The sequence below is a fragment of the Chinchilla lanigera genome, unplaced genomic scaffold, assembly GCF_000276665.1.
Source record: "Chinchilla lanigera isolate Chin_1 unplaced genomic scaffold, ChiLan1.0 scaffold00036, whole genome shotgun sequence".
NCBI classification, from domain to species: domain Eukaryota; kingdom Metazoa; phylum Chordata; class Mammalia; order Rodentia; family Chinchillidae; genus Chinchilla; species Chinchilla lanigera.
The window spans coordinates 12,947,727-12,961,321 of record NW_004955437.1 but is presented as its reverse complement, the minus strand read 5'-3'; the positions used below and the strand labels follow the sequence as shown (position 1 = coordinate 12,961,321).

The following is a 13,595-nucleotide window of genomic DNA, read 5'->3' as shown; positions in this document are numbered from 1 at the left end:
TCGGGCTTAGTCTGCACTCTCATGTTCTCTGAGTCCTTGTCCAGCAGCCCCTCCTCCACTGATCCTGTACCCCTCTGGTTCTCAATGGCAGGAGCAAGAGTGGCCCGCTGCATGGCACGCACTCCCAGGGGCCTGTCCATGCCTGAATGGCTCACACATGTCCGTGGGTGGGCATCCTCAGCTGGTGCATGGTGGGCCAGCTGTGCCACCGTTTCTCTGTGTCATGGTAGCTCTCAATTGAGTGGTGGCGGCCGGCCTCAGGGCCGGCGCGCAACAGCGCTCGCCACCGCTTGGCTTCCCCTGCGCCGGGGGCCCTCCTTCTGGATCACCTACGAGACAGGAAGCAAGCCAGCCGGAAGACCGGCGGTCCCTGCCCGTGGCTCCCCGTGCTCCAGAGGCCCACCCTCCGGTCGCCCACGAGACATGAAGCGAGCCCCAGTGGTATTTTAAAATTTGAGACACGGTCTAAATTGTCTAGGCTGGGTCTGAGCTTGCGATCCTTCCTTCTCAGCTACCCAGCCCTGGGGCCACTGTGCACTACTACGTCGGGAATAAGGCCTTGGGATTTTAAAAAGCTGCTTCTTCGCATCCTCGCACCCTGGAAGCTGGTACAACTGTTAGGTTTTGACCATGCATCTAGCCAGGCATGGTGGTGTAGGCCTGTAATCCCAGCACTCAAGAGGCTGAGGTGGGATTACCATGAGTTTAAGGCCAGTCTGAGCTAAGTAGTGAGACCCTGTCTCAAAAAGAGGGAAGGTACCACTCTCTATGGTTTTCAAGGAGGCAACCTAACAAACCCCCTCCCCACAGGCAGTGAACTATCTCCTGTCGCCTGCCGCGGGACTGCAAGACCCTCAGGTGACTGAGGGTCACCAGCAGAAGGTGGCCTCACTCACCAGGCTCCAGGTGGCTGGCAAGCACATGGCACCCTGCAATGGCTCTGTCTGTGTCAGGCTACTAATCATTCAGCATTCATGGGTCGGAACACTGAGCGTAGACATAGCCTCAATTCTCTCTGCTGCCTAGTGAAGCAGATGTGACACAGCGGCCACACCTGCAATGCCCCGAGGGGCAGTGATATCCACAGATTGACTGTCCTGAGTAGCTGTTAAATTGTTGTGGAATGCAGTACAGAACTGAATGGAAAGTTCTCTGCACCATCACCAAGGTGTTGGAAGGCAACCAACTTTTTTATGTTGGTTCACTGATGAGGGATGCCTCCCAAAGCATCAACCCAGAGCTGACTTTGGGCATTGTTTATCTAGGTTTGCAAGCAGGAAGTACAAAGGCTTAAAAGGATTCTGAACTGCACTTGGTAGCATCAGTTATTTTTCATTGCTGGGTAGAACGTCCTTGAAGTATGTGAGTAATAGTCCTGGTCATCTCTCATTGCTAGAAAGTACATTGTTTGCAGGTGGGTGCAGTCAATCTGAATTGGGCCAGGTTATCTCTGGTGTAGTCAGTCAAGGCTTAGTGTCTCAAACAGATGAGGTAACATGTTGGGTTGCATATTTTATTTTGTCCTAGTACAGTGTCAGACTACTAGTAGTTTTTAAGTATGAAAAATTCTGTCAGAAAATAACATCAAGTAAAGTCTACATCAGACTGTCCTAGAACATGCAGTTGACTAGGAGTAAAAGAAGACAAATATGCACTAAAGGCTATGGGAGAGAACACGGGATAGATGCCTAGAACTGTAGGCATTCTTTTCCTCCATAATAGTCTGACATGTGTGTCTTGGTTACTTTTCTCTCATTGCTGGGAGAAAATACTCAACGCACAAAAGTAAGGAAGAGAACCTTTATTTAGCTCACAGTTTGTGGAGATTTCAGTCCATACTTGGCTGGCTCCAAGGCAGAGTGTGACACATGGCAGAGGCCAATAGGTCATGGTGGGAGAAGATAACAAAGGCAAAGAGAACAACAAGGGAGGAGCTGCAGGGGGCAAGCCTCTTTCCCTCTCTTATCTTGTATGCAGGCTACCCATACCAGGGAGGGTGTAGCACTCACACCCATGTCCCATAATCTCAGAACTCACACCCATAATCCCATTGGACCATGAGTCAATCAAAATCTCTAGAAGCCCACCCTATGACTGTATGAAGCTTTGGAGGGACATCTAGACAAAAGTCAACACAATATGCATCTCATGCGATAGTCTCCAAGCCTTTTTCTGTCTCCTTCTTCAGGCCCTCACAGTTTCAATACCTAACTCAGGCATATAGCCTCCCCTGGTCTGATTTAACTGTGATCCTTGGCTCTGCTCCTCCTTCAGAAGAGCAGCAATGCGTATTCTTACTGGCTCTGTCTGTAGGGAGGTACAATACCTCCATGAAGCAGATCTGCCCATGAACAGCAGCTGTGATCCTCCGTGGCACTAACAGGAAGAATGTGGGACCTAGTAAGATGAGATGGCATGATTTCTTATTTAATAGGAGGACTTCACAGGGCAGTCCATAAGACAATTAAGTTTAGTAATCGAAACAAAACCAGTGAGAACAGAGATGAAAACCCAGCTCAGTTTACTGTTGTGGAATGTGGTTCAGAACTGAATGGAAAATGCTCTGCACCGTGGAGTCAGAAGGCAACCAATTTTGTTACATTGATAGGCAGATGAGGGATTGCTCCCAAATCATCAGCCCAGAGCTGACTTTGAGCATTTTTTATACAGGTTTGCAAACAGGAAGTACAAAGGCTTAAAAGTGAGGCAAATTTTTATTGGGTGGCATCAATTTTCTCTTTTTATTGGCTGGGCAGAAATTCCCGAAGTACATGAGTAATAGCACCGGAAGTACGTGAGTAATAGTGCTGGTCATCTCTTGCTGCTGGAAAGTACAGGGTGTGCAGCTGGTTTTGATCTATCTGAGCTGGGTCAGGTTATATCTGGTGCAGTCAGTGAAGCCCGAGTGAGCCAAAGAGATGAGGTCTACGGTGGGCTGCATGATCGATTCTGTCCTAATATGGTGTCACACTACTAGATGAATTAAAGTTTAAAAATTGCCATTACAAAATAATTTCAAATAATATGTATATCAGGCTCTGCTAGAACATGCAGTTGACTGCGAGTAAAAGAAGACAAACATGAGCTAAAGGCTTTGAGAAAGAACACAAGACAGACGCCTAGATCTACAGACATTGTTTACCCTCCATAATAGTCCTATGTGTGCATCTCTTGTGATACCTCTCCAAGCCTTCTTCTGTTTCAATCTTCAGGCTTTCCAGTTGTTCTGGCTGTTTCTTCACCCATGAAACTTTCCATGTCTGATATAGCCACTCCATCCCCTCCTGTAGGGCCTCTTGCTCACCATATACCTGTTCCATACACTACACCCACTACAGCTGACCCCACCCCCAATCCAAATTAAAAATTGGCCCTCAAACCTTGCTCCCTGTCCCCCTAGTTGTCACTCTGGGAGGTAGCAGGGGCAGAGGGGATGGTCAGAGCTCATGTTCCTTACTCCTTGACAGATGTTTCTGGAATCAGTCAGCATCTGGGTTCCTTCTCTTCAGATCTCACCCAATATATCCAAGAGTTCCAATACTTAACTCAGTCATACAGTCTAACCAGGTCTGATTTAAATGTGACCCTTGACTCTACTCTTTCTTCAGGAGAGAGGGTATGAGTGATCATTCTGGCTCAGTCTTATTGTGAGGAGCAACACCTCCATGAAGCATATCTACCATGGAAACAACAACTGCACTCCGGGGGATTTTAAGTGGAACTCACAGGCAGATTCTGGGGACCTAGCAAGGTGAGTTTCATGATTACTTACAGAATAAAAAGACTTCACCAGGCAGTCCATAAGACAGTTGATTTTAATAAGTTAAATACAACCACTCAGAACAGGGATAAAAACTGAACTCTGTTACTCATGTGACTGCTGCCCTTAGGTGTTATATATCATTAGACCCAGAAAGTCCAGAGTGACAACTTCTCCTGAAGAGGAATTCTATTACCCAGTCAGCTGTAGACATTTATAAAGAATTACACAAAAGGCTGGCCCTCAGACCCCACAACAAAAACTCATTAATTTGGCTGTCAATGTTTTGAATAGCAGACATGACTACAAGGAAACAGCACATTTCTGAGATACAGATGTTAGTATCTTCTGTAGAAAGTCCTCTAGTTGGAGTAGAGCCCCAGCCCACAAGCATCTCTAGGGCCTTTGTGCCCAAGGGTGTTTTGCCAGGGCCATGCTTCAAATGCTACCAGAATGCTTACTGAGCTAGGTAATGCACACAGCCAGAAATTCTTTCTACACTGTGTCTTTCCTGTGGGGGTTCCCTCTGGAATTCAGATGGCCCAGGCATGGCAGCTATCCCTGTGGGCTCTGGACAATGCCCTGGTACTATCTCCTAAGTGCCTCTTTACAGAACTTCTTGATTTGGCAACTGAAGGCTCACTAGCCTCAGAGCCGCAGAGGTCCCTGGAACATTTTGAATGCTAAATTCAAGATGACTGCTGCAATGGCAGTGAAGTTCATTTCATTTTAAATCAATACAGCTGCTCATCAAGATATAAGAACCCAGTCTTAAAAAAGCTGTTCTTAAAAAGAGGGATGCCCTTGCTGTGCATGGTTATGTATGCCTGTAATCTCAGCACTGAGTATGCTCAGGTAAGAGGATCTCTGTGAGGCTATGCTATAGAATGAGTCCAGGCCAGCCTGAACTATATAGTGAGACTCTCTCTCAAAAAAAGAGAGTGATCCCACCAATGATGGCTTTAAGTGCATACCGAATTCAAGAGTTATGGGGATAACAAGGCTGCTATCCTGATTTCAGAAGGTTTTGGGAGGTCAGGCAGTGTGTGAAGGTGGAAGTTTGAAGTCAAAAGTGCTGTGGAGACCCTAGAGGTCTGGAAAAGTCAAGAACATGGACTAGCTAAGGAAATCTGCCAGGAAGGAGAAAAGCCAGTTGAAGAGAGAAGCCTTGGGAGACAGAGCCATCAGAAGCACCATAGGGAAGACTCTCCAATATTAGTCAAGTATCCAGATGATCATGGCCCTGAAGGTTCTAGCTTGCACGTGTCACTAGTCTAGAAAACGCATGGAAAGACCTATGGCTGCTATCCCATCCAAAGGTATTCCAGAGAATCTTCTTAAGGACCTTGACATGAAAGGAGAGTGCAGTTTTTGTTATCCAGATCATTTTATATCATTATAAAAATCACCTTTTTCTGTTGCAGAAGTAACTAAAAATTCTCTAGGGATCTATAGAGTACCACAAACATGTTTATTCCTGAGCAACTCACAACAGAGCCCTTCAGACACAGCCCTGAGTTTCTAGTACCTTAAAATCTTTTAACCAAAGTTTCATATCCACCAAATAGTTCAAGAACGTGAAACACCAGGATTGGCACACAAAGATGCCACAGAATGGCTCAAGGCCCAAGGTGGCTGACAAGTTCCCAGAGAGGTCTGTAAAAACCCACAAAGACAAGGGAAAGAAAGATGGATGAGGAACTCTTTCACATTTCATTGATTGGATCTGTTCTTTCCAAACCATATTTCATAATCCACCTTAGTTAAATTCATGTGGATTTAGGCCTAAACTTTGCAAAAGACATTCTCAGGGACTTGGACAATGGATGACTGGGGTGGGCTGTGATGGCTGCCGTGAGTACCTTCAATCTGGCACTGAGGAAAAACAGTTACCCAGAGGTCGGTGGTGAAAAGTAAAGTCTGATACAGACTGATAAGGAAAAATACAAAAAAGCTGAACTAAAATCCAGAGCTTAGAAGGTAAGAGGGGAAACTGGTCCAGGAGTGGATCACACTATGCCTCTTTAGATTCAGGCATTTTGGCCCTTGGAAAAGTTCCTGAGAACGGGACCTAATTGGCTAATGAGGGGCATAAGAAGGATTAAATAAACCCGGAGTGAAGCTGTTTTTTTGCACTGGGTATGTCTGAATTAGACCATTACAACCCAGTGATCCAAGGAAGCCAAGAGAGATGGGGTATAATGACCCTTCTACCCACCGTCAGAGCCTATGGATGGTGGGTCACCCAGAAAGAGGTTCCCTCAAACAGTCAATTTGAATAAAAATAATAAGCTGCCTGTTCCTCTCACCTAAAATAGGGAGTGGCATGGGCAAAACATTCACTATCCAGCCCGCAATTGTAGACATGCTCCAGAGGAAAGGGGGCACCCAGCAACACCTAGCTGACAAGGGCAGAAGGAAGGGAAAAGTTCTGTGGCATAATCAGAGAAGGATACTAGGGCTAAGCGACTCCAGATTGGCTGGAGAGCGGAAAAGCGCCCTTCTGCTGTTTCACTTTCGTTTTTTTTTTTTTTTTTTTTCGGTACCGACCTCGCGACCTCACACATGCCACGCAGGCGCTGTGCCGCTGAGCTAAATCCCCAGCCCCTGTTTCACTTCCTTTTTGAAAATATTTATTACTATTTCTTTGTTGGTAAAAGTAAATATATATGATGATGATATATTTTTTTTTGCGCGAGGTTGAAACAGACAGCTTCAGGAATCAGAACCAAGGACAGCGGCAGCGGGACACTAGACTATTGTACTAGGAATGGGAAACCCTTGGAGGAAAGAAGTTCACAGTATTTATCTCCTAAGTTGATCAGGATCCGTGGACGTCTGTGGAGGGGCATGGTGAAAGCTTGAAACCTGGACACAAGTTATGAGAGGGGCACAGTTTTCAAGGCTTTGGGCAGAAAATTGTCTGCCCACAGGGGGAAATTGTGCAGTTCATCAAAATCCCAACAGGGACCCCAGTGAAGAGCGGGTGGTGGGGAAGATCTGGATAAAGACAATATATTTATACACAGTAAAACACTATAAAGAAGCAGGAATTTGAGACATTTGTGAGAAAACAGGTGAACCCTGAAAACATATAAGTGAAATAAATCAAACACACAAACCTGAATTTTGCATGGTTTCTCTTATTTGAGAATTCCTAAGTACGGATATGGTAATGAGTAAAATAAAAGACAAAAGGCAATGAGGTCATACATCTACTGCAAATAGGAAGGGGACCAGGACATAGAGGGAGAGGGCAGGAAGTGGGGATAGAAGGGGATGTAAAAAAATTAAGATGTGACATGGATCAAATTTCCACAGTGAAAGCACTCGTTATGTATGACAAATAATACTAACAAATAAACATATTCACAACAATTCCTACATCAGTGAATGATTGATAACCTAGGGAGGGTACACTAGCCAACTTCATATATAGCCAGAGCAACATATAATGAGGAAGGAAAGCTGCAGAGAATGTGAGTGCAAGGAAAGGTGAGAGTCTCCTTCCATTAACGAATAAGCCTTTCCCTATATATTAGGGAACAGGACAAGTTGCATATCATAGAGTAGAAAAGGATATATATAAAAACAAATTAGAGATCTCAGAAGCAAAGTTATATCTGGTAAACTTTGATGATGGATGCCACATTCTCTGGTACAATCTCAATTCAAACCTCTCTTAATGGAATCCTGTTAAGGTTCTTTTTCTTTGAGAGAGGGTATCACTCTGTAATCCAGGCTGGCCTTGAACTCATTCTGTAGCCCTGGCTGGTCTCTCACTCATGGTGATCCTGCCTCACTTTCCCAAGTGCTGGGATAACATGGTTGAAACACTACACCCAGGTTCAAAGTCCTTTTCAGTGGTGAGAAATATCACTGAAATGATTAAATCAACAAGTATTTGAAGTCGGCCAATATGCATTTTGGAAAGTTCCTAACTCTGGGATCACACAGTTGGCCTCTAGTCTCCACAGCAACCTGGAAGCACTTTCTGGCTCCTCAGGATGAATTTAGGCAGTGCTTGAAGTGGAAAGTTCCTGCTTGCTTCTTTGCTTTCTGTGGTAATTCAAAAGGTCTATTTCCCTCAGTTTATGGTAGTTGACACCACACCTATGATTGCAGGAATGCATGATTTCAGGGGACTTGCTTTTCAGTGATAAATCTACTCCATGGAATGAAGAATGTTTTGAAATTGGATACTGGAATTTCCAATTGTATGTTGGATTCCAGGGTCCTTAGTGTTAATTTTCTGCTGAAAGTGTTCACGTTGACACTTATGATGGGCAAGATTTAAATTCCTAGTGTTTATATTAATTTTTTGGGTATGTGTCTGGCTCTAGTCATTATACCCAAGGGTGATCTACCCCTCACTTATATCACCCTCCTTTCTGCTTTTTTAAATTTTAAGAGAGAATTTTGCTTAATTTCCCAGGCTGCCTTCAGACTTTCAATCCTTCAGCTTCACCCTCTAAAGTAGCTTGGGTTACATGTCTGTACAATGATTTATATAGTACACATATCATATCTGAAAGAATTTCCCAACTTTTATAAAACTTTTCAGTGAGGAAAAAAGGTTTGAACTTTGTAAATAGAATTTGAATCTTTAGTATGGGTTAAAATGTGCACAGAAATGGATAAGTTCTATACAAGGATTCATTCCTCTAATCTTTCAACATGAGTCTTGGTTTTATAAAACTCAGTTTCAGTGTTTATCAACTGTTTAATGGACAAAAAGGGAGATCTTCTGTGAGCTTGATTCTTACACGTACACCTCAGATATGTGGTATTGGCTGCTCTCATTTATGAGGACATCAGTAGCATGTGTATGGACATATTTCAAACACTGCAGGGTTGTCTTATGAAAGACAGGATAGGAGGGAAGATCTGAAGTCCAGATGGGACAATATAGGTCAATAGAAACACCTGTGACCTTTCCTGTGGGAATTTGCTTCAAACACATCTTCCATGAGGCACCTATGACACATTTTGCAAGGGACTGAATTGGTCATGCACCTGAAACTGCATAGAGCCTGCTGCACCTCAGCTGCACAGGAGGTCAGAGAGGAACAGACTGGATCCTTTCTCCTTGCATTGCACATAGGCTTTAAAGGAGTGGCAGTAAGGTTACAGGGACCTTCAAATTCCTCAGCAGCCACCTGCTCCTGCAGATAGCCCAGCACATGGCACTCTCCAGTGCCCAGGTCTTTTACCCCTGCCGCTGAGCAATGAGATTGCTCTGTGAGGCCCCCGTGACCCTGCACAAGTTCCATCCCTTGGAACCACACACAAATGTTACATTCAAAACTTGTAAGAGGTTTTGAACAATCACAGTAGTGAATGAGTTGGAAGTGTCCTTCCAGAACGGAGGGATTGGTAACCTAGGGAGTGTACACTAGCCAACTTCATATATAGCTGGAGCAACATATGAGGAAGGAAAGCTGCAGAAAATGTGAGTGCAAGGAAAGGTGAGTCTCTCCTTACTTTAATAAGCCTTTCCCTATATATTAGGGAACAGGACAAGTTGCATATTATAGAGTAGAAACACTCCCTAGGTTACCTCTCTCCTTGGTCTGCAGTGCATATAATTGGATCTCAGTGCTGAGGAGTAAAACTCTATTATCCTTTTTGGAGTTGAAGCCCTCTCTAGGCTTGAAAGACTTTGTAAATATCTCTTCCTGCTAAGGCTCAAGGTCCAATTTCAGGAGTGTGCACGAGGGGTGCTTCACAGCAGAAGAAGAGGTCAAAACCAAAGTGCAAAAAGTGAGACCTTCTCCTGAACATCCCAACTCCCAAGTGGTAGAGGCTACAGGGAGCCGCTGTAGAGTCTCAGGGTCTTTACAGGTGATAGTGAGGTATTCATAAAGCAACTCTACAAATTCCCTTGATCCAGCACAATTCTTGCTCTGGTCACCGCTTCCCCAGCTTCACTGAGAACATTTCTCGTGCCAAGTTGTACCCTAGAGAAGTGATCAAGTGTGGATCCATGGCTGGAGAACTGCAGGAGCCTGGCCTCCTGGCACCTGACTCTGACCCTTACGTTCGTGCTGGGAAGAAACTTTTTAGCAATGTAAGGTCAGGAAACATATGGAAAGTCTAACCATGAAGTAGTCAGTAGGACAGTGGGCTAAGTATGAGAGGTGTAGGGATAACTGGAGTGAGTTCGTGGTAGGAAACTTGAAGTCTTTGGTGAAATGAACATATTCTTGGAAAAACCTAACTTGGAAACATGACTCAATAAGAAAGAGTTGTCTTACAGTCATTTGAAATATGGAATGCAGAGAAATCTTTCCAGAAAGGAAATGAGAGACACAGTCACCGAAAATTTTAAAACTTTAATGAAGAAATACCATTTTGTAAGAGAATTTAAAACATAGTGAGCAAAGCACACTTGCCATATAAGACTGAGTAGACTCCAAATCCCTACTGATAATCCCAGTAGAAAAAAAGTGTACAACTTAATCATGAAGGTAATGTGGAAAATTTTGTAGAAAATGTTAGGAAAAGTAATCCAGCAAAATATAAGTAAATATATTTGGATTAGTTGAGTTGTTGCAGAGCAAAACATTTTTAGGCTGGCACAGAGGTACGTGGCTGTAGGTCCAGCTACTTGGGTAGCTGAGTGAGGCAGAAGGATGAGAAATTCAAAGCCAACTTGAGCAAATAATGCAGACACAAATTACTTGTTAAAATGGGCTTGTTGATATATCACAGATGTGGAATTCCTCAGTGTGCAATACCCAGGTCCAAAAAATATTGTTTAGTGTAAGAGACTTCAGCAATTTTAGAGAAAAAACCCACAATGTTGCAAAAGATAAATAAAGCATTTAAAATCCAACATTTATACAAACAGAATACACCAAGATCCTGATGGAGAAACCAAAGGGTCCTTTGATAATACATAAGCCGAGGGGAAGCCGAAACTGGGCAATATAGACAGTCCTCTGGCCTCTCACTGCTGGGAATGCGCATACTATGGGAGTTTTCCTGCATGTGATAAATAAAAATGAATACAATTGCTACAAGTAAAGGTGTCATTTTGGACAAATGTGGTATTTGTGTAGATATGCAGTTTAGTGACTCAAAATAGTACTATTTCAAACACATGTAGAAATTGTTGTATTAAGCAACCCGAGGGAGTTACTCTAATTAACAGTAAGAGTTTCTGCAAAGAGTTTCTTCCCTTTCCTGTAGACATGGTGATATACAACTGTTTCTCAGCCCTTGTATCACTTGCAAACACACTTACATCTGCACCAGTGCACACCCATTCTTAAGGTGCTACATTTTAAACCTTGAAGCCTCTGCATGAACTTGCTGTATCCCTTGCCCAGGAGGCGGTGGAGACTGTCTGCTATGTGCACCAGTGCCTGCTGCAGCAGAGAGCTCAGGGCACATTCATTACTTTCCTAGTCTGATGCCAGTTTGGGCTCCCGTTGCCCTAAATTCTTGGATTCTGGCATGCCAAAAATTGGTTGTGGAATGGCAACTGGTAATTCTCTTGATGATGCTGAGGCTGTGGCACCCGCTAAAGATGGCATCCCCAAAGGTTTGGGTGCTGTCCTCGGAATGACATATAGTGATGATAGGACTGGTGTTCTTCTTGTTGCTGGCCTGTCACCTGGCCAGGGAAAACAAAATGGGAAGGAAAGCCAAAGAATGGTAGCTTTCCCCTGGCTCATACTTGGCGCTTTCAAAATACTGCACGGATGTATTAGGATAAATAAAAGTGGCTGGTGTGTAGGTGGGAGAAAGTCGACTTGGTGCAGTACCTTTATCCTCCCCTGGACATACTGGTTACTTGTTAATGTCTGTGAGCACAGAGTCATCTGCACTAACAAGTTCACTTGGAGTTGTCTGTGTTTCCAGTGAAGAGTCATCTCCATGCGATAGTGTCTCTTGGGCATGCAAGGCAGCTTGGTGCTTGGATGAGTTGTCAGATTGTGCCTGGCTACTTGGGGAGACCAGGGACTGAGACCTTTGGATGGGGAACACGTTTAATTTATTCATGGCATCAGTTCTGTTTTTTCTTCCCACCTGACCGTCTCTGTCTTTTGTTTCTGAACCAATTCTAAATAGAAAATAGAAAAATACATTAATCAAAGTTAGTTTTCTGGTAATACCTAAGGCATTTCTAAAGTGGAGGAACATTTTCCAGGTCAGCTCGGCCTCCGCATTATTAATATCTTGCTCCCTCACCACTAGACGTCATGGCAAATGAAGGCCCCGTTGTCTTGGTAGCACTTGTTAGAGAAGTTTTGAAATGTGTACTATTCCAAACTCCCAACTACTTCCATGGTTTGCGTCACCCTTCTTGATGTGCAAATTGACGTTTTCAAAATCCTTCCCTGACCAGTCTGCAACCTATTTAAATTTTTCAGCATTTAGACAGAATACTGTCCAGAAAGACATTCCCACAACTTCTCTGGTACTCAAGCTGTCCTACATGATACCTTCACATTCAGTGTATGCTCAATTATGTTTTTAAATCCATTGTATTCAAAGTCCTTGCACAGAAGGAAGAAGAGTTTTTCACAACCAAGCAGTGTATTTTATGGGACCCTCAACATGTTATGGGACAACTCCTGTCTTCTGTATTTTCTCCTCCATAAAAGGATGATAATCTTTCCTGAAAATCAGAGTCAAGAGAATTTCTAGGGGAAATTTGCAAATGATAGAATGCTGTTGTAGACTGTCCATTCTGATTAACTACGTTGCTGGTGGCACATTTACATCATTGAGCACACACTGAAGTTTGGGGAAGCTCTTGATATCTGCATATTTCTTGATTCTCTGTCACCACATTCAGTATTGTGACGATAGCTGGAAGGCCCATGGATACACATTCATTTTTGCCTAATATAAATTTGTCATATTCATAATGAATGTGACACTTTTGAATACACTCACTTTTTGCACCTCAAACCAGAGTGCATAGGCAGATCAGGATAAAGAGTGAAGATTTTTCAGAGGTTACAGAACTAATGTGGAGGCTGAGCTCATAGGATCCACCATGAAAGAAGACAATACTTTGTCTTGTGCAAGGATCCTTTGATGCTAACCCTTCCACGCCACATTTGGGGTCACAGCACAGGCATTCATCAGGACATGAGGCTCATTTTAATCCCAAATCCTTTTGTATACATCACCTCCCTCAGATTTTCCGTTGATTTGTAAATTCATTGATTTGCATGCCCTTTTAAGTTTTTCCACTTCATGACTTTTATACTATTATAAGTATAATAGTGCATTGTTTACACAGACTTTGCTGCACATTTCTTTTATTCTCCAAGGCCATTCTTATATCTCTTTCTTCCTTCCACTGGGGTATTTTTCTCCCCTTACCATCCAACCAATATACTCAGTGATCCAAACATAATGACAAGATAAATCATATGGAAAACTTTAAAATGTAGCTAAATATTTTAGTTTTGAAATGCTTGAGATTGAGCCAGTGTCCTCCATCATGCAGGCATCGGATCTTCCTCTTGGCCACACCCCCAACCCTATTACAATTAAAATGCAGAACAACTTTGTGCATCTTGAATGATAATTTACAAAACAGCCCTGTCATATATCACCCCTCCATAAATACACTGCTTTATGGCACGTAGGATCCTGAAGTACCTAGAACACTGAGAGATGTCAAGCGCTGGATCAGAGGAAGCCTAGTCATTCCTTCTGCACTTGATATTCTATTATGTAAACTTTGATTTTTGTCACATCTGTAAGTTACAACTGCTGCTATTCCAAGTCTTGCTTTATTAATTATACACAAATCCAATCTTTTATTGGCTTAAACCAAACCCTAGGATCCTTCCTTTCTTATTCTTCT

At 43.4% G+C, this 13,595-nt stretch overlaps 1 protein-coding gene across 1 annotated transcript in view; it reads right to left on the bottom strand.

Moving 5' to 3' along the window:
• LOC106149084 overlaps positions 1-13,595 on the bottom strand; it is a 43,299-nt gene that overhangs the window by 10,235 nt on the left and 19,469 nt on the right. The window contains exon 5 of the mRNA XM_013516738.1: positions 12,052-12,124. Coding sequence (XP_013372192.1) covers positions 12,052-12,124 — 73 coding nt within the window. The remainder of the gene's footprint in view (positions 1-12,051; positions 12,125-13,595) is intronic.